General features: G+C 35.8%; 2 protein-coding genes across 2 annotated transcripts; both read right to left on the bottom strand.

The window, feature by feature from the left end:
• Positions 1 to 268: 268 nt before the first annotated feature.
• Positions 269 to 1,198, bottom strand: LOC103218612 (taste receptor type 2 member 45). The gene is given in 1 exon segment (XM_007967662.3): positions 269 to 1,198. A coding segment is annotated over 1 exon segment (930 nt).
• A 15,295-nt stretch (positions 1,199 to 16,493) lies between these two features.
• LOC103218613 (taste receptor type 2 member 43) lies at positions 16,494 to 17,815 on the bottom strand. The gene has a single exon (XM_007967663.3). It carries the CDS (start codon positions 17,438 to 17,440, stop codon positions 16,511 to 16,513), a length of 930 nt encoding a protein of 309 aa, XP_007965854.3. The 5' UTR covers positions 17,441 to 17,815; the 3' UTR covers positions 16,494 to 16,510.
• Between the last annotated feature and the right edge of the window lie 9,242 nt (positions 17,816 to 27,057).

The following is a 27,057-nucleotide window of genomic DNA, read 5'->3' on the forward strand; positions in this document are numbered from 1 at the left end:
TATTTTGTATACTTTGGCAGTTTGTATGAAAAAACAAAAAAGAGTATGTTATTGTCAATGTTCTTAAGTTTTTCACACATGCATAAACACAGTCACACATATATATACACTTTTTTAGACTAACTTTAGGTAAAAGACTTTTCTAGGTATAGGTTTGGAAATTATTCATACACATACATTACAGAAAACACAGTAAGAAATATAAAAATGTTCCATACACCACCAGTTTGTTTTCTGCTAGAAGACACACAATGCCCGTCTTGGGAATCTATGGAGATGAAGGCTTCTGTCCTTTCACCCAGTACCTCACTCGCCACAAAACTGAAAGAAAAGTCTGCTTTAACTTCTTGTTTCCCCAAATCAGGATGAATGGGTGGGCTGAAGGATAGCTGAATACAATAGCTTGGCAGAACATGAAGACAGGGTTATTATCCAGAGTCTGAAAACTCCAAACTGATATGGTTACGAACAAAAAGTAAATGGCACATAACAAGAGGAAGGAAATCACAGTTTGCAAAGCTTTTATGTGGACCTTGGTATTGGGATCTTGAGATCCTCTACCATGAAGCTGCATCTTCTTGAGATGTTTACACAGAGAACAGATTAACAGCAGAAAAGACATCAGGGTCAGAGTAAAGGGCACTAAGTTTGCTACCATGGTTATAGTCGTATCTGAAAGGAACATTGTCCTCCTCAATTTGATCTTCCAAGTCATGTTTCCTTCATATTCTTTTGTCTGTACAATCTCATTTATATTTATCACAAAAAGATGACAAGGCAAAAATAGCAAAGGCCCCAACAGCATCACCAGAATGACACTCTTAACTCTCCTCTTTCAGTGAAGAAAAATAAGGCTGGAGAAATTGGCAATCTTAAGCAAATAAAATATGCTGAGGCTAGTAGCAAGCCAGTTGCTCAAATGGCTGGTTACTGCCCAGACATTATAAGTGGTAATTCTTACCTCTAAACGATAAAAAGCGGGATTCAACACCATTGAATACCAATGTAATAATAACACCCAGAGCAAACCAATTCTGGAGACCGCCAGAGCAGTGAGAATTTGGTCAGCAAAGGAGATCTTTTGTCTCTTGACCCACTCAGCGGAATTTACCAATGCTATGAAGCCATTAGCAAAATTTCCAATAACAAATATAACCACTACTAGAATGGAAGAAATGATGGGTAGAAAAGTTATCATGTCCGAACAGACAAAAAGAAATTTTTAAAATGCTGGTGGTGTGTCCAGAGTTGGTTCCTGCAGGTGGGTTCGTAATCTCGCTGACTTCAAGAATGGAGCTGCGGACCTTCGCAGTGAGTGTTACAGCTCTTAAAGACGGCAGAGACCCAAAGAGTGAGCAGTAGCAAGGTTTATCACGAAGAGCAAAAGGACAAAGCTTCCACAGCATGGGAGGGGACCTGAGGGAGTTGTTGCTGCCAGCTGGGGAGGCCCGGTTTATTCCCTTATTTGTCCCCTCCCATATTCCATTTCTGTCCTACCAGAGTGCCCTTTTTTCAATTCTCCCAGCAATTGGCTACTTTTAGGATCCCACTGATTGGTACATTTTGCAGAGTGCTGATTGGTGCATTTTACAGAGCAATGATTGGTGAGTTTTACAGAGCACTGATTGGTGCATTACAATTCTCTGGCCAGCTACAGAGTGCTGATTGGTGCCTTTTTACAGAGTGGTGATTGGTGCATTTTACAATCCCCTTGCTAACTACAGAGAAGTTCTCCAATTGTTCACTCCACCCAGGGAGTCCAGCTGGCTTCACCACTCAATGTAGTGTCACTGGTTGTGATTTATTGAATATCCTGATCTTAAATTCTATACACACCTAATTTGTGAATGTGCTGGGTCATTCTTTTTACTTTTAAATGTTGTGACCAGCATCAAGCCAGAAATCACCATGGCATGTTAATTGACGAGTTCAATCATCTCCTTATGGAAAACATTCTTATTTTCAAACAACTCAAATTAACTCATTCATTCACTGTCTGTTCTTGTTATGGGCTGGAATTATTCATACTGAAATTAACAGGAAACCTGAATCCTCATTTGCTAGTACACAAATAAGGACGTATTCACTTTCAGTGTTTGCAGTTTTTCATTGTGAAACCTCTCCATCATTTGTTTTTAGCAACTTCAGTTCCTAGGGAAGTTTTATAACCCAACACATAGATCATACAGTAAATGTCTAAATCCTTAAAGGGAGCTTAGTCATAACTAAGATCATCACCAATATGGACTTTTTTAAATGCCAGATTTAAATACACAGAATCCAAACTGCTTTTATCAAAAGCATCTATGGTTTTCTTGAGAACCACAGGCAGGCCAGTACTCCATAAGATCTGGTTGCTACTAATACTTTTGTATAACTTCATTATTTGCAAGCTCATAAATATGCACACAAATACACACACATGCATACCACTTATGAATGGAACAAATTATTTTCTCATAATTTCCAAAATAGAAAATTAGTTTCCAAGAGGTTGTGCAGATGAAAGTAGTCCTATTTTCCCACTCAGAATTTTCAGCCCATGAATAATATTTATTATCAAACATACCTCTAATTCTTAGGACTTTGGTAAAGTTTCTCTCAAGTCTAATGTTTAAACATTTATTATTAGATAAAATATTTAGCAATTTTATAAGAATTCCTAAGTATCAGACCCTTTGATATATGATCTTGCAGTATCCGCCCATCAAAGGAAGACTGACTACCTTGCCCCTAAACTTGGAGTTCAGTCTTTTAACTTGCTTTGATAAAGAGAAAATTACAACACTTTGCACAGAGATTTGATATGGCTTCCATACTGGAGATTCTTCCTCTTTCCATTTACAATGAGAATATCACCTGGCTATTACACTGTTCCCAGAAGGAGAATGAGAAACTAGTGAACTCAGATTGCCCCCACCTGATCCAGACTAAATTGGCCAAACTCTATCTCCAAGATGCAGAATCTGGCCCATCTCAAATCACCAGAGCCATCCACCATACCGAGCTTAGAGAAATGAAATCCAGGCCAAGCTCGGGGAGGCTGAGGAGGGCAGATCATGAGGTCAAGCGATGGAGACCATCCTGGCCAACATGGTGAAACTCTGTCTCTACTAAAAATACAAAAATTAGCCGAGCATGGTGACATACAACTGTAGACCCAGCTACTCAAGAGGCTGAGGCAGTAGAATTGCTTGAACTCGGGAAGTGGAGGTTGCAGTGAGCCGAGATCACCCCACTGCACTCTAGCCTGGGCAACAGTGTGAAACTTCATCTCAAAAGCAAACAAACAAGGAAACAAAAAGATGAAATCCAAAGACATGTGAGACATTTATGTCTAATGTAGTTTTGGAGGGTTTTCTCCTGCAGAAAAACATAATTGATAAAAGAACTTTGCTAAACCAAGAGTGTGAGAAATATGTACAACCTTGTTGTGTCAGGAATTCAGGAGTCAAAAGAAAAAAATGGGTGGGGAATGGCAATGGTTTGTCCTGTGAGGGGGATAATTAAGGCTAGAAGAAATCCTTTGGAAAGATCTGGGCTTAGAAGATAACATCATCTCAAATTTTCTCATGTTGCAACTAAATAAGAAAGTTCCTATTTCAACTATCTTATTGTTGTATAAGAATGTATACAAATAGTTGATACTTACCCTCAGTATATAATGAGATGAGTAATAATAATTTCTATGAGACATTTCTTTAATTACAAGTTTGTATTATTAAAGTTATAATGCACACTTAAAAATGAACCAATACAAAAATGGGAAATTCCACAATGTGTCATAAACCCTCAAGTAACCTGATGCAGGGCAAGAGAAGGAACAGTAAATTGGGAGTTATACCTGATATAAATGACGAGTTGATGGGTGCTGACGAGTTGATGGGTGCAGCACACCAACATGGCACAAGTATACATATGTAACAAACCTGCACATTATGCACATGTACCCTAGAACTTAAAGTATAATAATAATGTTAATTAATTAATTAATAAAATAAAGTTCTATAACTTCATTGTAAAAATAAATAAATAAATAAATAAATAATAAAAATAAATTAAAAAAAAAAAAAACAGCCTAGGTCCATCTCCATGTCACTTTCCTGACATGAAAGTGGTAATGATTTTCTTCTTTTTGTAATACTTTTGTCAAAGAAGAGAATAAAAGCAAGGTCTAGGCATCCTCCTGCAACTTGGAAGAAGCTGGAAATTCATTTGATGTGATTAGCATTTTGGATAGTAACTTGTCTGTTTCTGGGTCGTTATCACAAACTCTCCTCACAGGGAAATTCAGTGAGCAGTACTGGATCTCAAAATGTCATTAAAATTAATAAGATAAAGTATCTCAACCACAGCTCCACCATTCTATTCCATGATTGTAATTTTACTCTGTTTTTATTAGCAGAAATCAAGACTTCTTAGTTTATAACAGTCTTTCAAATATCAGATAGTAAAACAATACTTACAAGTTTATCAAAAAATGAAGGACATCTGATATAAGTAGACTTTAAGTCAGTCTCATGGAAACAAAACTGAATCTGGTGCATCTATGGAATTCCACCATTTATTCGCTATCCATGAATATAGTTTTTGTTACAGAACTATAACCTTCGAAATCCATCATCACTCACTCAAGTGTGACAAGATCTGAGGTCTTACCTCTGTTTGACGATTTGGTCCTAAAACCCTTCTTTAGAAATAAAAGCTTGCTCATAAAATGTGTTATTTGCTTTATCTTTCTTATTAGGGAGTTCTATTTACACTAAAATCTAAATTGTTTATATCGTGATCATAGAGAATGGCAGATTCATTTAAAGTCGTCCATAAATAATTATTTGCTTAAGCAATGTATTGTAAAATAAACTATGCAATTTCTAAATCTAATGTATTGAGCTTGACTTCAACTTTGCTGTTTGCTACTGTAACTTTCCCACATTTATATTTTTAAAATTACTTATTTTCCAATTTATGTATTTAAATATTTCAAAAACAAATCATTTAATGAGATAGATGAAAACATAGATCATGATGATAATGATGATGGCAGGTGAAAGGGAGAATGCTATTTGATGAATGTGATGCCAGTCTTGATTCTATGTACTGGAGTTCAGGGTAATGAACACTATTATTCTTCCTCATGGGCTTGTGATTCTTCTCTTATTCTCAGCATCAGGGCTAGACAAATTTCACATGGTACTTCATCAAGAATAATGTAAAACCAACATATTTTCATGATTTATTTGCTTTTTTTCTCTTTCACTACATTTTAAAAGTTGATAAGAAAAGTGACCTCCAACAATTAGGATTCTATTTTGGGGATTTGGGGCATTTTTCAATAAGAACATGGACACATACTAGTATGCAATAATACAGTATATCAACTTTATTTCTCCTTTTAATAGCATCATTAGCAAGCCAAATTCTTGCAAATGCTTTTTCCCATCTTAGCTATGGTGACTAAATCTGGATTATTTTACTATATCAATCAAAGTAGCATTATATATACACAAACATACTAAAAAATCATGCTACATATGTTTTACCTTAACAAATTTGCCTTTCTATGATTTTTTTTCTAATGCAGAGCCAAAAATCTTATAGTAACAAAATGCTTTAACCAACACACTAGTGTACACAGGAATACTATGGTGAAATTAGAATGCTAACAATACAAATATAAATATTTCTTTACAGACACATTTTAATATATTTAATTTCATATATTTAATATTCATCGTACTGTACTTTATTGGAAATTCATTAGTTTCTGACACTTTCAAATGTGTGTCATAAGTAATTAAATTGTAAGTTACAAAAAGGTGTCTATCAATCATAAATATTCAAATTTTGATGTTTCAAACTCATATTATCATTAAGAAGGTGGATTTACAGTTCCTGCCTATCTCTTCTTTTGTTTTAATTAATGTAATAAAAGTTTTGGACCAGGTGTGGTGGCTCACACCTGTAATCCTAGCATTTTGGGAGGCTGAGGCAGGTGGATTGCCTGAGCACAGGAGTTCAAGCCCAGCCTGGGCAACATGGCAAAACCCGGTCTCTACAAAAAGTAGAAGAAAACATATCAGGGCGTGGTGGTGCATGCCTGTTGTCCTAGTTACTCAGGAGGCTAAGATGGGAGAATCACTTAAGCCAAGGTGGTGGAGGTTGTATTGAGCCAAAATTGTGCTTGTGCACTCCAGCCTGGGCAACAGAGTGAGACCCTGTTCAAAATAAAAAAAGAAAAGTTTTAAATTTTAACTTGGATTTCTCAGTACCATAATGCTGTATTCTCCTTGATTCAGCAAAAACTCTAATTACAATGGTATCTATGAGAATATGCTGTGTCATCCTAATTGTATACTTAGAAATGTACTTTATGTTTCTGCTTTTTTAACATTTTTTATTGTGGAGCATAACATACATATAGAGAGTAATAACACCTCATAAACAGAAAAAGAAAAAATTATAACGTTAACATCGATGTTACCACAACTTCGTCAGAAATAGAATTTGCCAGCAATGCAGATAATCCCAATATATGTTTTCTTGATGATATTTTCTTCCATCCTGACTCTCCCAATTGTTATGATGATCACTCATGTTTCACTGGCAAGTTTGATCACCAATGTAATAAATTGCAATGTATTAAAAATAAGATTTTCCAAACTTTATGTAAATGAGATTATAGTAAATGTATTTTTCCATCTTGATAATTCCTCTCACATCTGTATTAATATCTATATAGCTCCAATTTGTTCATTTTCTTTGTTGTGTTATTCTGTTGTAAACATGTCAGTCTTATTTGTTAATTTTGCTCACTGTATAGTACTCCATTGTATAAGATATGCCACTACTACTTTATCTATTTGTAGGACTGATAGACATTTGGAGGACTTCTCAACTTTAGCTATTAAAACTCAGTGACATGCATGTGTATGTATATGTATTCTGATAAGAGTGAAAATACTTGGTCTTAGGATGTGATCCTTCTTCTTAATCAGATAACACCAGGCTCAGCCAAAATGATGGCACAGATTTATAATTCTAGGAGTAATGTATGAAAATTCCCATTATGTCAAATCCTTTCCAAAATAAGTAATGTCAGACTAATATTTACAGTTTTGTATTTATATAAAATACTATTAAACAATATTTTCCAAGCCCTTTTCTATTCTCAATCAGGATGTATTTTTACTTCAAAAAATTAATTTTTTATTCTATGACTGTTATTCCATATATACTTATTAATAATACCTTATGTATTATACATATTTATTTATATTTCATTATAAATTTGTCTAACATTTTCTCTTCAATTTTAAATAATCTTTTGTTATAAGCAAGCATAATTACACTGGAGATACTTCCTTTAATCAATCATTATGTCAAATGACTTTGAAAAAATATAATCAGTTAACAGCATACTGTAAGGGAAATTTCAGGATTTTTTAACAACTCTTAAAAGGACTCAAAGAAAAACATCTTGAAATACAAAAATAGTCTAAAAGTTTAATGTAGGCATCCATGGGAAAATACAAATATTGTTGTTAGTGAAAAAATGACTGGTAGTAAATTTATCATATCTTAATTTTTTTAAAAGGCAGGCCTAATATCACTGGTCAAGATTCCCTTTAAAGTCCAGACCTTAACTTCTATGTGTACCTGATTCCTGAATATGCAGTAATGTTCTTGTTCCTTTTAAATTCTGTGACCGATGTCAAACAGGAAAGCATCTCAATATGCTAATGGATGAAATTAATGCTGCCTTTATGGAAAACATGATAATTTCCAGCACAGCTCAAATTAACTCCTATTCAAACACAATGTCCTTGCTGTAAGATAAAATTTTCCATATAGGTGTTGAAGTGAAAGCTGAATTCTCATCTACTAGCATGCCAAGGATTGGCATGTTGTTCTGCAATTTTTTCCTTGTTTAACCTCTCCATAATTTGTGTTCAGCAACTTCAGTTGTTAGAGAAATTTTACAACCCAATACATAGATGACACATGGGTTGTATTACCCAGAAAAGGGAGCTTGGCCATAACTAGGATCATCACCAAGGTAGATTTAATTTTTCAACGCCAGTAACATGTAGAGTGAATCCCAACTTTCCCTACCAAAAGCATTCAAGGTTTTCTTGGGAACCTCAGAAAAGCCAATAATTCTTAAAACCTGGTGGCTAGTAATACTTTTGTATAACTTACTGTTAACACGCTCATTAATACAAACGCAGCCACACACATACACACATGCCCATCCCCTCATGGATAGAAGAAATTGTTGTCCTATAATTTCTAAAATGGAAAATTAATTTCAGGGAGATCATCCAGGTAGATGTAGCCCTATTTTCCCATTTGGGCTTTTCAACCCATTTTCAATATTTATCAAACTTATCTCTCATGCTGAGGTCTTTGAATAAGTTTTTCTCTAGAGTCTAATTTTTAAATATTAATTTTTTAATTAAAATACTCAGCAATCGTGTCACTATTGTGGGTTACTTGAAAAACACATGTTTCCATTGAAGAGTCTAGATTTCTTCATATATGAATATTTGGCTTTATTTTTCTCTATTTAATTTATTGACTAATTAATGGTTTAAGAGGAATAGATATTAAAATCAGTCTCCAATCTTGGATTTTATTTCTTTTCCATTTTTTAGTATAATGGTTTCTAAGAGATGATTTAGGAGTCAGACTGCCAAGATAGGAAACCAGATTTTCTGTTTCATGTAACTATGGTCTGAGACTTCATTTTACAACTATTCTCTCCCTCAATATAATCATCTGTAAAACTCAGATGATAATAATATTCTCTTTGAGTAGTCTTTATGAGGAGTTAGTATACTATTTGTATAACTGCTTTCAATTTTACCTGTCTGGTACAGGCAAGAACAAACAATTAATAATTTTTCATATGATCTTGTGTTACCTGATACATAAAAAATACCTGTGAGAACTGTCTTTTTTAGGGGGGTGGTGGGACAAGGAAGACAGGGTCTTGCTGTGTCACCCAGGTTGGAATTCAGTGGCTTGATCACAGCTGACTGCAGCCTCAAACTTTTGGACGCAAGTGGTCCTCCCACCTCAGTTTCAGGAGTAGCTGTGTCTACAGGCATGCACCACAACACCCAGCTAATTTTTTTATTTTTTTGTAGAGATAGAGTCTCCCTATGTTGCCCAGTCTGGCCTCCCACTCCTGTTCTCAAGCGGTCCCCTCATCTTGGCCTCCCAAAGTGCTTGGATACAGGCATGAACAACCGCACCTGGCTGAGAACTTCCATTTTTGAGCAGAACACACATGGCTCAGAAAAGCATGATATCCTTCTGCTACAACTAAGATAAGAGAAATAAAAGGCCAAAATTATATTTTCAATTAATCACAGAGCTGTACAAGCAAGGATGACCAGCTGAACCGAAATCCAGCACAGGTAGAGTCTTTATAGATTGCATTTATATATTCAGTGCAATCTCTATCAAAACCCAGCAGATGTTTAATCACAGAAAGTGGAAAACTACTCCTAAAATATATCTGGAAATGCCAAATGATCAGAACACCAAAGGAAATTGTGAAAAAATAACAAATTTGGCGGATTACACTTTCTGATTTCAAAGCTGACTTCAAAGCTGCACTAATCAGGATTCTATGGTACTCGCATTACCGTAGACACAAAGAACAATGAAACACAACTGACAGTCTGGAAATTAACACCAACATTCACGGTCAATTGATTTCAAAAATGGGACTATTGCAATTCAATAGGAATTATTCCTTTTTCTCAACAAACATTGGCGGGAAAAAATTATAGAAGACTACTTCAAATAATTTAATAATCAATTTCCCTAAGGTCAAGGGTAAAGAAAGGATTCTGAAAGCAGGAAAAGAAAAGAAACAAGGAATGTACAACGGAGCTCCACTACATTTGGCAGCAGCCTTTTCAGTGGAAAATGGCCAGGAGAGAGTGGCATACATATTAAAAGTGCTGAAGGAAAAAATGTTTTAGCCTAGAGTAGTGTAACTGGAGAAAATATCCTTCAAACGTGAAACAAAAATAAAGAGTTTTCCAGACCAACAAAAGCTGAGGGATTTCATCAGCATCAGATCTGTCCTATAAGGAATGTTGAAGGGATTACTTCAGTCAGAAAGAAAAGGATATTAATGAGCAATAAGTAATCACTTGAAGCTACAAAACTCACTGGTAACAGTAAGGAGACACAAAAGCACAGACTAGTATAACACTGTAAATGTGGTGCACAAACCTTGCTTAAGTAGAAAAACTAAATTATAAACCAACAAAAAAAAAAAAAAATAGCAGAGTGGCTGGCCAGATGACCGAACAGGAGCAGCTGCGATCTGCAACTCCCAGTGAGATCAATGCAGAAGTTGGGTGATTTCTGCATTTCTGACTGAGTTACATGGCTCATCTCACTGGGACTCGTTAGACAGTGGGTGCAACCCATGGAGGGCAAACTGAAGGAGAGTGGGACGTTGCCTCACCCAGGAAGTGCATGAGGTTGGGAGCCTAGCCAAGGGAAGCAGTGAGGGACAATGCAATGAGAGATAGTGCATTCCAGCCCAGATACTATGCTTTTCCCATGGTCTTTGTAACTCACAAACCAGAAGATTTGCTCCAGTGCCTACACCACGAGGGCCCTGGGTTTCAAGCATAAAAGTGGATGACCATTTGGGCAGACACCAATCTAGCTGCACAAGCTTTTTTTTTTTTCATACCCCAGTGGTGCCTGAAATGCCAGCGAGACAGAACCATTCACTCCCCTGGAAAGGGGGCTGAAGCCAGGTATCCAAGTGGCCTAGCTCAGTGGATTCCATCCCCTTGGAGCCCAGCAAGCCAAGAAATTCTCACTGCCAGTACAGCAGTCTGAAGTCAACCTGGGACACTTGAACATGGTCAAAGGAGGGACGTCCGCCATTACTGAGGCTTGAGTAGGCAATATTCCTCTCCCAGTGTGAACAAAGCCACCAGGAAGTTTGTAGTGTGTGGAGCCCACCACAGCTCTGCACAGCCACTGTTGCCAGACTGCCTCTCTAGACTCCTCCTCTCTGGTCAGGGCATCTCTGAAAGAAGGGCAGCAGCCACAGTCAGGGGCTTACAGATAGAACACCCAGCTCCTTAGGAGAGAGCACCTGGGAGACAGGACAGTTGTGGGCACAGAATCAAACAAGACATAAACATTCCTGCCTGCCAGCTCTGAAAAGAGCAGCAGATCTCCCAGCACAGTGCTTGACCTCTGCCAAGGGACAGACTGACTCCTCAATTGGGTCATTGACCTCCGCGCCTGCTGACTGGAAGACACCTCCCAGCAGGGATTGACAGACATCTTGCACAGGAGAGCTCTGCCTGACATCTGGCGGGTAACCCTCTGGGACAAAGGTGCCAGAAGAAGGAACAGGCATCAACCTTTGCTGTTTTGTGGCCTCTGCTCGTGATGCCCAGGCAAACAAGGTCTGGAGTGGACCTTCTGCAAACTCCAGCAGACCAGCACCGGAGGGGCCTATTAGAAGAAAAAATAACAAACAAATGAATAACATCAACATCAACAAAAAGGATGTACACACAGAAACCCCATCTGAAGGTCACCAACATCAAAGGCCAAAGGTAGATAAATCCATGGTGAGGAAGAAAAAGCAGCACAAAAAAGGCTGAATATTCCAAAAACCAGAATGCCTCTTCTCTTCCAAAGGATCACAATTCCTCACCAGCAAGGGAACAAAACTGGACAGAGAATGAGTTTGATGAATTGACAGAAGTAGGCTTCAGAAGTGAGTAATAAACTCAACTGAGCTAAAGCAGCAAAGTCTAACCCAATGCAAGGGAGCTAAGAACCGTGAAAAAAAGTTTAGAGCAATTGCTAACTAGAATAACCAGTTTAGAGAATCACATAAATGAAAGAAGAGTGAAGAAACAAGAATGGGGGAAAATATTTGCAAACTACTCATCTGACAAGGGATTAATAATCAGAATACAAAAGGAACTTTAACAAATCTATAGGAAAAAAAATCTAACAATCTGATCAAAAAATGGGTGAAAGATTTGAATAGGCATTTCTCAAAAGAAGATATACAAATGCCAAACAGACATATGAAAAGGTGCTCAACATCATTGATCATCGGAGAAATGCAAAGCAGAACTAAAATGAGATATCATTTCATCCCAGTGAAAACAGCTTATATCCAAAGACAGGCAGTAACAAACGCTGGTGAGGATGTGGAGAAATGGGAACCATTGTACATTGCAGGTGGGAATACGAATGAGTACAACCACTATGGAAAACAGCTGAAAGGTTTCTCAAAAGACTAACATTAGAGCTACCGTATGATCCAACAATCTCACTGGTGGGTATATACCCAAAAGAAAGGAAATTAGTGTATCAAACAGGTATCTACACTCCCATGTTTGTTGTAGCACTGTTCACAATAGCCAAGATTTGGAAGCAACCTCAGTGTCCAGCAACAGATGAATAGATAAAGAGAATGTGGTACATATACACAATAAAGCACTATTCAGCCATTTAAGAAATGAGATCCTGTCATTTGCAACAATATGGATGGAATTGGAGATTATTATGTTAAGTTGAATAAGTCAGAAATAACTGAAAGGTTTGCACAGAAAGGCAAAGGTAGTGGGGGCTAAAGGGAAGGTGTGACTGGTTAATGGTTATCAACAACAACAACAAAAAAAAAATAGAAAGAATGAATAAGACCTACTATTTGATAGCAAAGCAGGGTAACTATAGTGAATGATAATTTAGTTGTACATTTTAAAATAACTAAAGGAGTATAACTAGGTTGTTTGTAACAAAAGAAGGTAAATGTTTGAGAGGATGGCTACCCCATTCTTCATTATGTGATTATTACACTTCGCATGCCTGTATCAACACATCCCATGTACCCAATAAATATACATACCTACTATGTATCCACAAAACTTAAAAATACATTTTAATAAAAGAAATACCTAAATTTCCTATATCTGTTTACTGATAAGGTAAACTAATATGCCCACATAATGTGAAAATACCAAAAAATATAAAATCACGTTTTCAAATAAACTGAATACAAATTATGAAAACTTCCACATATTAACAGTAATTATTTTCTGTAGTCTATCAGCTTAAATTTAATTTCCAAGATTCCTAGTTCAATTTAAGACCTGAGACTAATACTAAATTCAGTAGCTTCATGAAAATCTTTCAATAATTTCTAGGTAAGATGGAATACTGAAATGTGGTCACCAATCACAGGTTATATAAATAAATAAATAAATATATGCAACTTTTATTCTTATTTTATGTTTATGGAATGGCTATTTGTTTGGATTATGTTAACAAACATGGGAGTTTTGTAGGCTAATTCAAGCAAGGGTAGAAAGGATGTATATGACCTTAGAAATTTGTAATATATGTGCTTGAGAATTTTGCACATCTGCCAAAATAGTTATTTTTAAGAGTCCTCAATCACGTAACTTCCAGTTTTCTCTATGAAAGAGAATTACTTTGATTAATATAATTAGTAAAAGTAGGAGTTAGAACTATGCTAGAAAGAAGAATGGATAAGGAATAGGACTGTTATGTAAGGCAATGGAATGTGGTTTGGGTTTTCAAGAAGAGTACCTTTGCCTAAAGTTTTTTGTTGTTATCTTTGTTGTTCACTGTGCTTCATGATAACTGAAATCTCAATTTAATTATTTTAGCTGGGCTACATGAAGTCTGTCCGATACATGCATGGTATAGGGACCAGAGCAGATATAGGCTCTGGTCCAAGCTGCTCTGGCCACTGTGCCAGACGATCCAGCGGCATGCATAGTGGGCATTATAGGACTCTGTGCACGTCTCTGACAAGCCTGTAGGAGAAGGGAGAGCAAATCCCTATGGAATTAGTGCAAGACCATTCCCTCTTCAGCGGAAGAGTATCCTCTGTCTGACCAAAAAAAAAAAAAAAAAAAACAGCAGCAAGTGCAGAACATTAATCCAAGTACAGAGTTCATCTAAGCACAAGCCCCTCTGGGCACAAAACCCTGTGCAGCTTTGCAAGTCATGTGTTCCTAAAGCCAGCCATGACTGGAGGGCATGAGCACATCTGAGTGACTAAAGGATTGGACTGCACTGGACACAGACATGTGCTTTCTTAGATTCCCTTCACTATCTACCATTCCCCTCATCAGCACCTTGCCTGAACCAGATCAACCTTCCGTTTGGAACTTGAATGCATCACCACACTGTGGGCATGAGGTCTGACTTTCAAAACCTCCACCAGGGGACTAGATGATGTAAGACAGAACAACAGAGATGGTAGTTCCGCCTCAGGTAAACCCTGGCCAATAGGATATAGAAGTCAAATGACAGCTGAGCAGAAACATTCTCCTTCCTCTCTCTCTTCCATGGACTAATGTTGGCTGTGGTTTCCCCTTGTAGCCCTTCTGGAAAAATGCTGGGAGCCAAGTGCACGTATCTAATGACCACCATTCTGTCTCTCTCACCTCACTGTGAAGTGGCTGCCAGCAGAGTCACACCAGACATTACCACACATTGTTTCACGTTTGTTTCTGTCTCAATTTCCGCATGTCCTTACCACTTTTGTCTTGAACTTGACTTCTAAATAAATGTCATCACTTTAATAACAGGTATTAAATTGAAAACATTTTAGTGAAGTAGCTGGTTACTAACTCAATTTTTTGAAATGACATGCCATTTATGTTTAAATAATAATCAACTAAAAATATCATAATATACATATGTAATTCACAATAGAAAAAAACATATTCAAATAGACCAATTGTTTACATGTTTTTAAAAAAATATTGTAATAGGTGCCATATGATTTTGATGTTCTACTTTGTTTCCAATTCAGACACCTGATACAGCTTCATCAAGACTGTATTATTGTGATAATTTCCCCTAAAACTGTGGAATAACCAAACTTTTCCTTTGATGAAAGATTCTGCTTGGATAAGCTTGTAACCTTAACCTGAAACCAGAACAGGGGAATTCACGCAACTGCAGATTTTGTGATTTGTTTCCTTTTCATTGGTTTACCACATCAACTTACCCATTTTATCCACTACCCATTTATTTGTTCATTTAAATTATCATTTTTGATCTTGTATTCTTGGTGCTGCGTTCTAGTTCCTGGGGTCAACAGAAACCCGGACAGACACGATCTCTTTTTTTACAGTTCTTATATTGTACTGAGAAAGATACAGAATTTTAAAAAATACATAAATCAGGTTTGGGGATGATTTATCTTAAGGTTTAAATGACATTGTTAAAATTTCATAACACCAAGACTTAAAACAGTCAGGCAGAATTTAGCTGTGAACAAGAGTATATGTTTCTTTCTTATAATAGAACATTGTATGAATGAATATGTCAACACATTTTCATTTCACCATTGACAACAATATTACAACGTTAAGGCACATCCCATAATTAATACATAGATTTCATAGATACTATTTTAACATTTACAAAATGTTTCACTGAATTATTTTTCATAATTTCTATTTTAATATTGATAGGTTTTTTTGGAAAAGAGAAGATTTGAGTTCTCTTATCTGAAGTTTACAAGGAATATTCTAAATGGAAGATAAGGATATAATTAGCAATTCAGGGGCTTAAGAGTGCTTTAGAAAAAAATTACTAAAATAATTTACATCACATCTCAACTTATAAAATGGCTTTTCTTTAATTCAAACGCTGGAAGAAATGACATTTCTAACTGCATATGGAAATGGATAATAGCAATAGAGATCATCACCATGATTTTTCATCCCTGTATTACCAAAGAGATTATTTTTAGCTCTTCACATACTTGTATGAAATCTAATATTCCTCAGTACTGCTTATGGCAGACATACACGAAATTTACTGTGCATATGCTTGTCACTCGAATTCCATTGTGTGCATTGTTTTCTAACAATAATTCTGATTGCTTTTTACTAAACAGAAAATAGAAATTCATAATGGAGTAAAACCCCAAAGATACATCCTCATTATTGATATCGAATTGAAAGACCTTACCATCCAATAAGTTACAGGTTCAAACAATGAATTCTAAGCTCACTGTGATATATTTGTGTGGTTCAAATAACAATAGAAAAAAAGAATATTTTTCATGGAATAAGCTGCTAGTCCTTAATTATAAATAGACATCATAATTCTACAAATGAAATATAAAATACATGAATGAAATACACAGGGCTTCATAATTCTGAGGACTTTTTGTCATATTTTGTATAATTTGGCAGTTTGTATGAAGAAAAAGAACATGTTAGTGTCCTTGTTCCTAAGTGTTCATACACTCATACACACACACACACACACACACACACACACACACACACATATATAATAATTTTAGGTCAAAGACTTCTCTAGGTATATGTTTGGAAATTATTCATCCACATATTTTACAGAAAAACCAGTAAGAAATAGAAAATGTTTCATACACCACCAGTTTGTTTTCTGCTAGAAGACACACCATGCTCCTCTTGGGAATCTATGGAGATGAAGGCTTCTGTCCTTTCACCCAGTACCTCACTCGCCACAAAACTGAAAGAAAAGTCTGCTTTAGCTTCTTGTTTCCCCAAATCAGGACGAATGTGTGGGCTGAAGGATACATGATTCTAATAGCTTTGCAGAACAGGAAGAAAGGTTTATTTTCCAGCCTCTCCAAATTCCAAACTGATATCATTATGGACAGAAAGTAAATGGCACATAAGAAGAGGAAGGAGATCACAGTTTGCAAAGCTTTTATGTGGACCTTGGTGCTGGGATCTTGAGACCCTTTACCATAAAGCTGCATCTTCTTGAGATGTTTACACAAAGAACATATTAACAGCACAAAAGATAGTAGGGTCAAAGTGAAGGGTACTAAGTTTGCTAGCATGGTTACAGTCGTATTTGAAAAGTACGTTGCACTCATCAATTTGATCTTCCAAGTCATGTTTCCTTCATACTCTTTTGTCCGTACAATCTCATTCATGTTTATGACAAAAAGATGACAAGCCAAAAACAGCAAAGGCCCCAACAGCATCACCAGAATGACACTCTTAACTCTCCTCTTTAAGTGAAGAAACATAAGGTTGGAGAAATTGGCAATCTTGAGCACATAAAATATGCTGAGGCAAGTAGCAAGCCAGTTGCTGAAATGACTGGTTACTGCCCAGAGGTTATAAGCAGTAGTTCTTACGTCTACACTATAAAAAGCTGGATTCAACACAGTTGAATACCAATTTAGTAATAATACCCAGAGCAAACCAACTCTGGAGACTGCCAGAGCAGTGAGAATTTGGTCAGCAAAGGAGATCTTTTGTCTCTTGACCAACTCAACGGAATTTACCAATGCTATGAAGCCATTAGCAAAATTTCCAATAACAAATGTAACCACTACTAGAATGGAAAAAATGATGGGTAGAAAAGTTATCATGTCTGAACAAACAAAAAGAAAATTTTAAAATGCTGGTGTTGTATCCGGAGTTGGTTCCTGCAGGTGGGTTCGTGGTCTCGCTGACTTCAAGAATAGAGCTGTAGAACTTCACAGTGAGGGTTACTTCTCTTAAAGATGGCACAGACCCAAAGAGTGAGTGGTAGCAAGGTTTATTGAGAAGCTTCCACACCCAGGCAGGTTGCTGCTGGTGGCTGAAGTGGTGAGCTTTTATTCCCTTATTTGTCCCCTCCCATTTTCCTTTCTTGTCCTATCAGAGTGACCTTTTTTCAGTCTTCCCTGTGATTGACTGCTTTTAGGATCCTGCTGATTGGTGCATTTTACAGAGCGCTGATTGGTGCATTTTACAGAGCGCTGATTGGTGCATTTTACAATCCTCTGGCTAGCTACTGAGTGCTGATTGGTGTGGTTTTACACAGTGCTGATTGGTGCATTTTACAATCCCTTTGCTAGCTACAGAAACTTTCTCCAACTCCGCAATGGATTGAGGAAATATAGCTGGCTTCACTTCTCAGTGTAATATCACCGGTTGTGATTGCTTGAATATCCTGACCTTAAATTCTATATGCACCTGATTTGTGTATGTGTTGTGACATTCCTTTTACTTTTAATTGTTGTGACCAGGGTCAAGCCGGAAATCACCATAGCGTGCTAATGGATGAGTTCAATGATCTCTTATGGAAAACATTCTTATTTTCAAACAACTCAAATTAACCCATTCATTCACTGTCTGTTCTTGTTCTAGGTTGGAATTATTCACACTGAAATCGACATGAAACCTGAATCCTCATTTGCTAGTGTGCAAATAAGGACATATTCACTTTCAGTGTTTGCAATTTTTCCTTGTGTAACCTCTCCATCATTTATCTTTAGCAATTTCAGTTGTTAGGGAAGTTTTCTAACCCAATACAGAGATCATATAGTAAATTTCTGAATTCTCAAAGGGAGCTTTGTCATAACTAAGATCATCACCAATATGGTCTTTTTTAAATGACAGATTTAAATACACAGAATCCAAACTTATTTTATCAAAAGCATCTAAGATTTTCTTGAGAACCATAGGCAGACTAATGTTCCATGAGATCTGGTTGCTGCTAATACTTTTTTATAACTTCATTATTCACAAGCTCATAAATGTGCACAAAAATACACATATGTGCATACCACTTATGAATGGAGCAAATAACTTTTTTGTAATTTTCAAAATAAAAAATGAGTTTCCAAGCTGTTGTCCCGATGAAATTAGTTCTATTTTCCCACTCAGGGCTTTCAGCCCATGAATGATATTTATTTACCAAACATATCTCTAATTCTTAGGACTTTGGTAAGGTTTCTTTCAAGTCTAATGCTTAAATATTTATTATTATATAAAATATTTAGAAATTTCATAAGAATTCCTGAGAACCAGACCCTTTGATATATAATCTTGCAGTATCCACCTATCACCAGAAGACTGACTACCTTTCCCCCGAATTTGGCGTTCAATCATTTAGCTTACTTTGATAAACAGAAAATTACTACACTTTGCATAGAGATTTGAGATGGCTTCCATGCTGGGGCTTCTTCCTCTTTCCATTTCCTATGAGAACATCGCCTGGCTAGTACACTGTTCCCAGAAGGAGAATGAGAAACTAATGACGTCAGATTGCCGCCACCTGATTCAGACTAAATTGACAAAACTCTAACGTCCTCCAAGATGCAGAATTTGGCCCATCTCAAATCACCACAACCATCCACCAAACCCAGCTTAGAAAAATGAAATCCAGGCAGAGCATAGGCAAGGCCGAGGTGGGCGGATCACGAGGTCAAGAGATGGAGACCATCCTGGCCAATATGGAGAAACACTGTCTCCACTAAAAATACAAAAATTAACCGAGAGTGGTGGCATGTGCCTGAAGTCCTAGCTACTCGGGAGGCTGAGGCAGGATAATGGCGTGAACCCTGGAGGCGGAGGTTGCAGTGAGTCGAGAGGGTGCCACTGCCCTGCAGCCTGGGAAACAGAGTGAGACCCTGTCTTAGAAAAGAAAAAAAAAAAGACATCAAACGATATGTGAGATATAAAAATCTAATATAGTTTGGAGGGTTTTCTCCTGCAGAAAAACATAAATGATAAAAAAAAAAAAAAAAAAAAAACTGCTAAACCAAGAGCATGGGAAATACGTACAACCTTGTTGTGTCAGGAATTCAGGAGCCAAAAGAAAAAATATGTGGGGAATGGCAAAGGTTTGTTCCTGTGAGATCGATAATTAAGGCTGGAAGAAATCCTTTGGAAAGATCTGGGGGTGGCAGATAACATCATCTCACATTTCCTCATGCCGCAACTAAATAAGAAAGTTCCTGTTTCAACTATCTTAGAGTTGTATAAGGAAGTATACAAATAGTTGATATTTCTCCTCAGTATATAATGAGACGAGTAACAATAATTTCCATGAGACATTGCTCCTAATTACAAATTTGTATATTGAAGTTATAATGCACATTTAGAAATGAACCAGTACAAAAATGGGACATACCGCAATTCACTGTAAACACTCAAGTAACCATGATGCAGGGCAATACAAGGAACATTGAAAACAGCTCTGGTCCACCTCCAGGCCACTTTCCAAGCCCCTCAACCCTTCTTTGCATCTCCTGAGTAAGCAATATCTGTAATTTATGATGAATATTTCCTTACATTTCTTTATACTTTACCATCTAGGTATGCAACTCTAAACTGCATAGCTTGGTCTGGCTTGTTTTGAATTGTGTGTAGGTGCAATCCTACATGTTTGTGGCTTCTTGGACTCAACATTGTGTTTCTGAAATTTAGTCACATAGTTGCATGTACATGTGATTTTTTTTCACTTCTCTATATTGTTCCATTGTATGGAATTAATGTTTCATCCAACCTTAATATATATTTGGTCAGCTCTTTTTTGAACAGTTATGAGTAATTCTACTACAACATTGTTTCCTATATCATTTGATACAATTCCTTTGTATATATACCTTTGAGTAGAATTACATTGTCATTGTTCAAAATCTCTTCATCGACATAGAATATTTCAAAAAGTAATTTAACTAAACTTACTCCTGTCACCTTTACCTCCAGTCTATATTTTTCCATTTGCATATATCTTATCAATTATATAATCACCCAATAAGACATTATTATTTTTAAAGTAAACATTCATTTAGAATTATGCACTTATTTACCAGTTTCATTAACTTGTATTCCTTCTTGCATATTCAACATATATATTCAATATATATGAAACTATATATTCAATAGTTTCAATAAGACCCTTTATTGGCTAGTCAGGGTGGTTCACAACCATAATCCCAACATTTTGTAAGGTTAGGTCAGGAGCACCCAGGAGTTCAAGATCAGTCTGTGCAACACAGCGAAACGGCCTCTACAACAAATGAAAAAGTTAGCCAGGCACAGTGAAGCTACTCACAAGGCTGAGGTGGGAGAATGGTTTGAGCCCAGGAGTTCCAGACTGCAGTAAGCCGTGATCCTAACACTGAACTCCAGCCTGGACAACAGAGTGAGACTCCAACTCTACAAATAAAAATAGTAATAATAATAATTTTTCTTTCACCTGAAAAGATGTATTTTAAGTTTCTGTTTATCAAGATCTATTTTACTTTTGAAATACACTGAAGACATGATTCTATTGAACTCTAGGTTTATTTTTGCTCATTAAAACTCAGGTTGTCATTTAGACAGTGATTCCCTTTAACATAATCTCTATCTTTTCCTTGAGTTACTTTTCAAATTTTCTATTGGTCTTTGACGTCCTGTCATTTTATGTTAATTTGGTTTTAGTTATCTTGTCTGAAGTCTGATGGTTTCTAAAAATATATGAACTGACGTATTTTATCACTTTTGGGAAAATCTCCACATTGCTTCTGCCCCATTTTCTCTCTTCAAATATTCCGTAACTGCAGAAGTATGTCAGTTGTTCTGATTGTAGCTTCAATGTCTCTGACCCTCTAGCCTTATATTTTCTATCTGTTGGTCTCCTTATGCTTCATTATGGGTAGTTATCTTCCAATTCACTAATTCTTTCTTATGTTTAACTGGTTGTTAACTCTGTCTATTGGATTCTCAAAACTGATTACTTTTTTTTTTGTCTGATTGTTTTAGCAGTAGAAATGAACTTTTGTTCTCCTTATATAAATCATTTTTTCTAATGGAGAAACTAAACCAAGTATTCCTAAAACCAAATTCTTATTAAAAAAAAAAAAAAAAGAGAGCTTTTTAAACTTTTAGTATACCTGACATGAAAATGGTAACGATTTTTGTTTTTGTAATACTTTGGTGAAAGTAGAACAAAAGCAAGGTCTAGGCATCCTCCTGCAACTTGTAAGAAACTGGAAATTGACTTGATATGAATAGCTTTTTTTGGGATAGTAGCTTATCTGTTGCTGGGTCATCACCACAAACTCTCCCCACAGGGAAATTCAATGAGCAGTACTGGATCTCAAAATGTCATTAAAATTCATAAAACACACTGTCTCAACCACAGCTCCACCATTCGATTCCATGATTTAAATTTTGCTCTTTTTATTAGCAGAAATCAAGACTTCTTAGTTTATAACAATCTAAAAGATCAAACAGTAAAACAATACTTGCGAGTTTATACAAAAATGAAGGACATCTGATATAAGTAGACTTGAGGTCCCATGGAAACAAAACTGAATCTGGTGCTTCTGTGAAATTCCACCATTTAATCCCTATCTGTGAATATAGTTTTGGTTATAGAACTATAACCTTCCAACTCCATCATCACTCACTCAAGTGTGACAGAAGATCTGAGGTCTTACCTCTGTTTGACAATTTGGTCCTAAAACTCCCTCTTTAGAAATAAAAGCTTGCCATAAAATGTGTTATTTGCTTTATCTCTCTTATTAGGTAATTTTATTTACATGAAAATCTAAATTGTTTCTGTAACATCATAGTGAAAGGAGGATTCATTGAAGGTCATCCATAAATAATTATTTGCTTAAGCAATGTATTGTAAAATAAACTACACTTAATTTCTAAACCTAAATGTATTGAGCTTGACTTGAAATTTGCTGTTTACTATTGTAACTTTCCCACATTAATGATGTTTTTAAAATTCCTTATTTTCCAAATTATGTGTTTAAATATCTCAAAAACAAATCATTTCATGAGACAGCTGAAGATATAGATGATGATGAAATGATGATGGCAGATGAAAGGGAGAATGCTATTTGATAAATGTGATTTCAGTCTTGTTTCTAAGTACTGAAGTTCAGGTTGATGAGAGAATACTATCATTCTTCCTCGTGGCTTCATAATTCTTCTCTTATCTCAGCATCAGGCCTAGACAAATACCCTCCCATGGTATTTCATCAAGAAAGATGTAAAACCAACATATTTTCAATGATTTATTTGTTTTTTTTTTTCATTAACTACAGTTTGAAAGTTGATAACATAAGTGACCTCCGACAATTAGGATTCTATTTTGGGATTTGTTTTTCTTTGGCATTTTTGAATACAAACATGGACAAATATTCTATATAATAATACAGTATATCAACCTCATTTCATCTTTTAATAACATCATTAGCAAGCTGAGTTCTTGTAAATGCTTTTTCACATTCTTAACTATGGTGACTAAATCTGGATTATTTTACTATAACAGTCAAAGTAACATTATATATGCACACACATACTCAAAGATCACACTAAATACGTTTTATACCTTAACAAATTTGCCTTTCTATGTTTTTTTCTCTAATGTAGAGCCAAAAAATTTGTAGTAACAAAATATTTTACCCAACACACCCATGTACACAGGAGTAGTATTGTGAAATTAGAATGCTAACAATATGAACATAAATATTTCCTTTAGAGACCCATTTTTGGATATATGTAATTTAATATATTTAATAACCATTGTACTATAATTTATTGGAAATTCATGAATTTCTAACACTTTCAAATGTGTATCATAAATAAATTGGAAATAAAAAGTGTCTATCAATAATGAATATTCAAATTTTGATGTTTCAAATTCATATTAGCATTAAGAATGTGGATTTACAGTTCTTTCTTATATTTCCCTTTATAAAATTAATTAAAGTTTTGGGCCAGGTCTGGTGGCTCACATCTGTAATGCCAGCTTTTTGGGAGGTTGAGGCAGGTGGATTGCCTGAGCACAAGTGTTCAAGCCCAGCCAGGGCAACATGGTAAAACCCTGTCTCTACAAAAAATAGAAAAAATTAGCAGGGCGTGGGGGTGCATGTCTGATGTCCTAGCTACTCAGGAGGCTACGATGGGAGAATCACTTGAGCCCAGGTGGCAGAGGTTGCACTGAGCCAAGATTGCAGTTGTGTACTCCAGCCTGGGCAACAGAGCGAGACTCTGTCTCAAAATAAAACAGGAAAAGTTTTAAATTTTAACTTGGATTTATTAGGACCATAATGTTCTATTCTCCTTTATTCAGCAAAAGTTCTAATTTCAATGGTATCTATGAGAATATGCTATATCACCCTAATTTTATACTTAGAAATGTACTTTATGTTTCTGCTTTTTTAACATTTTTTTTTATGGTGGAGCATAGCATACATATAGAGTAATAACACCTCATAAACACTAAGAGAAAAAATTATAAGGTTAACATTGATGCTACCATACCTTGGTAAGAAAATATAATTTGCCAGCAATCCAGATACTCCCAGTATATGTCTTGCTGTTGACATTTTCCTCCCTTCTGGCTATTCCAATTGTTATGACAATCACTCATATGTTTCACTGTAGAGTTTTATGACCAATGTAATAAATTACAATTATTAAAAATAATGTTTTTCAAACTTTATGTAAATGAGATTATACTAAATGTGTTTTCCATCTTGATAATTCCTCTCACATCTGTATTATTATCTATGTAGCTCAAATTTGTTCATTTCCTTTGTTGTATTATTCTGTTGTAAACTGTGAGTCTTGTTTGTTAATTTTGATCACTGTGTAGTATTCCATGATATAAGTGTGCCACAATGTGTTTATCCATTTGGAGCACTGATGGACATTTGAAGGACTTCTCAACTTCAGCTATTAAACCTCAGTGATATGCATGTGTGTGCGTATGTATTCTGATAAGAGTGCAAATACTGGGTCTTTGAATGTGATCCATCATCTTAATCAGATAATGCCATACTCAATGTAATTGCACTGATTTACAATTCTGGGAGCAGCGTATGAAAATTCCCATTACTTCATATGCTTTCCAAAATAAGTAACATCAGACTAGTTTTTATACCTTTATATATATAGAAAATATTAAACCTAACATTTTATAAGCCTTTTTCTATTATAATTTAGAATGTATCATTTATTCAAAAATTGTTATTCTGTTTAAATTCTATAACTATGATTTCATGTACATTTATTAATAATGAATTATATATTTACTTATTCATATTTCTTATTAGTTTTTCTAATATTTTTTCTTAAAGTTTTAAATACTCTTTTGTTATGAAAAAGTGTAATTATACTAGACATATTTCTTTTAATTAAACATTATGTCAAATTACTTTGAGAAAATATTATTAATTAACAGCATACTGAAAGGCAAATTTCAGCGTTGTTTAACAACTCATTAAAAGGACTCAAATAAAAAGAAATGTTGAAATATAAAAATAGTCTATAAGCGTAACGAAGTTGCCCATGGGAAAATACGAATTCTACCATTACTGTTATGGAAAAAAAATGATTAGTAAAAATGATAGCATGTCCGAATTTTTTAAGGCAGGCTTAATATCAATGGACAAGATTCCCTTTAAGGTCCTGACCTTAATTTTTATGTGCACCTGATTTCTGCTTGTGCAGTAATGTTTTTGTTCCTTTTAAATTCTCTGACTGGCCGGGCGCGGTGGCTCACCCCTGTAATCCCAGCACTATGGGAGGCCGAGGCGGGCGGATCAGGAGGTCGGGAGATCCAGACCATCCTGTTTAACACGGTGAAACCCCCTCTCTCCTAAAAATACAAAAAAAAAAAAAAAAAAAAAAAAAAAAAAAAAAACCAAAAAAACAATTAGCCGGGCGTGGCGGCGGACTCCTTAGTCCCAGCTACTGGAGAGACTGAGGCAGGAGAATGGCTTGAACCTGGGAGGCGGAGCTTCTAGTAAGGGCGACCAGGCCAGAGGCCCTCTAAAAAAAAAAAAAAAAAAAAATCTCTAATGTCAAAATGGAAAGCATCGGGGCATGCTATTGAATGAGTTCAAGGTTGTCTTAATGGAAAACATGATAATTTCCAAAACAGCTCTAATTAACTCCTATTCAAATACTATGCCCTTGTTATAAGATAAAGTGTTTCATACTGATGTTGAACTGAAAGATGAATTCTCATTTGCTAGCATGTAAATCAGTTCATATTCCTATTCATAATTTGAAATTTATTCCTTCTTTAACCTCTCCATAATTGGTGTTAAGCAACGGCAGTTGTTAGGGAAATTTTCTAACCTAATACATAAATCATACATCGGATGCCTACACTGTTACATGCAGTTAGGTCAAATCTAGAATCATGACCACTGTTGAATCTTCATTTTTTCAATGCCAGATTTAGTGAATCCCAGCTTTTCCTACCAAAAGCATACAAAGTTTTCCTGAGAAGCCCAGTAAGGCCAATGTTCCTTAAAATCTGGTTGCCGCTAACTAATAATTTTGTATAACTCATTGTTAACATGCTCATGAACACAAACACATTCACACACACACACACGTGCGCACACATACACACCACTCATGGTTGAGAAAAATTACTGTCCTATAATTACTAAAATGAAAAATTAATTTTCTTACTCGGGCTTTTCAGTGCATTTTCAATATTTATCAAACTTAATCTCTCATGTTTAGGCCTTTGACTAAGTTATTCTCTTGAGCCTTAAACTTCAATACTAGTTATTTAATTAAAATACTTAGTAATTTTATAAGCGTTCCTTGGGCACCTAAAAAAATGTTTCTCATTGAAGAGTCTACACTTCTCTGTGTATAAATATTCAGTTTTGTTTTCCTATATTTAATTTATTTTTGATTACTTAATGTTTTAAGAAGAATAGTTATTAAAATCAGTCTCCAATCTTGGATTTTCTTTCTTTTCATTTTTTATAGTATAATGGTTTCCAAGTGGGGATCTTAGAGTCACTCTGCCAAGACAAGAAACCAGATTCCCTGCTTGCTACATCTGTGACCTGAGACTCCATTTTACAACTACTCCCTACCTCAGTATAATCACCTATAAAAAGCAGATGATAGGCCGGTTGCAATGGCTCACACCTGTTACCCCAGCACTTTGGGAGGCCAAGGCAGGTGGATCACCTGAGGTCAGGAGTTCGAAACCAACATGGCCAACACGGTGAAATCCTGTATCCACTAGAAATACAAAAATTAGCCAGGTGTGGTGGTGCACGCCTATAATCCCAGCTACTCAGGTGGCTGCACCGGGAGAATAATTTGAACCCAGGAGGTGGAGGTTGTAGTTAGTTGAGATGACACCACTGCACTTCAGCCTGGGAGACAGAGCAAGACTCCATCTCAAAAAACAACAATAAAAAAAGATGATAATAAAACTGTCTTTGGTTAG

Source organism: Chlorocebus sabaeus, chromosome 11 (genome assembly GCF_047675955.1).
Source record: "Chlorocebus sabaeus isolate Y175 chromosome 11, mChlSab1.0.hap1, whole genome shotgun sequence".
Classification (NCBI taxonomy): Eukaryota; Metazoa; Chordata; class Mammalia; order Primates; family Cercopithecidae; genus Chlorocebus; species Chlorocebus sabaeus.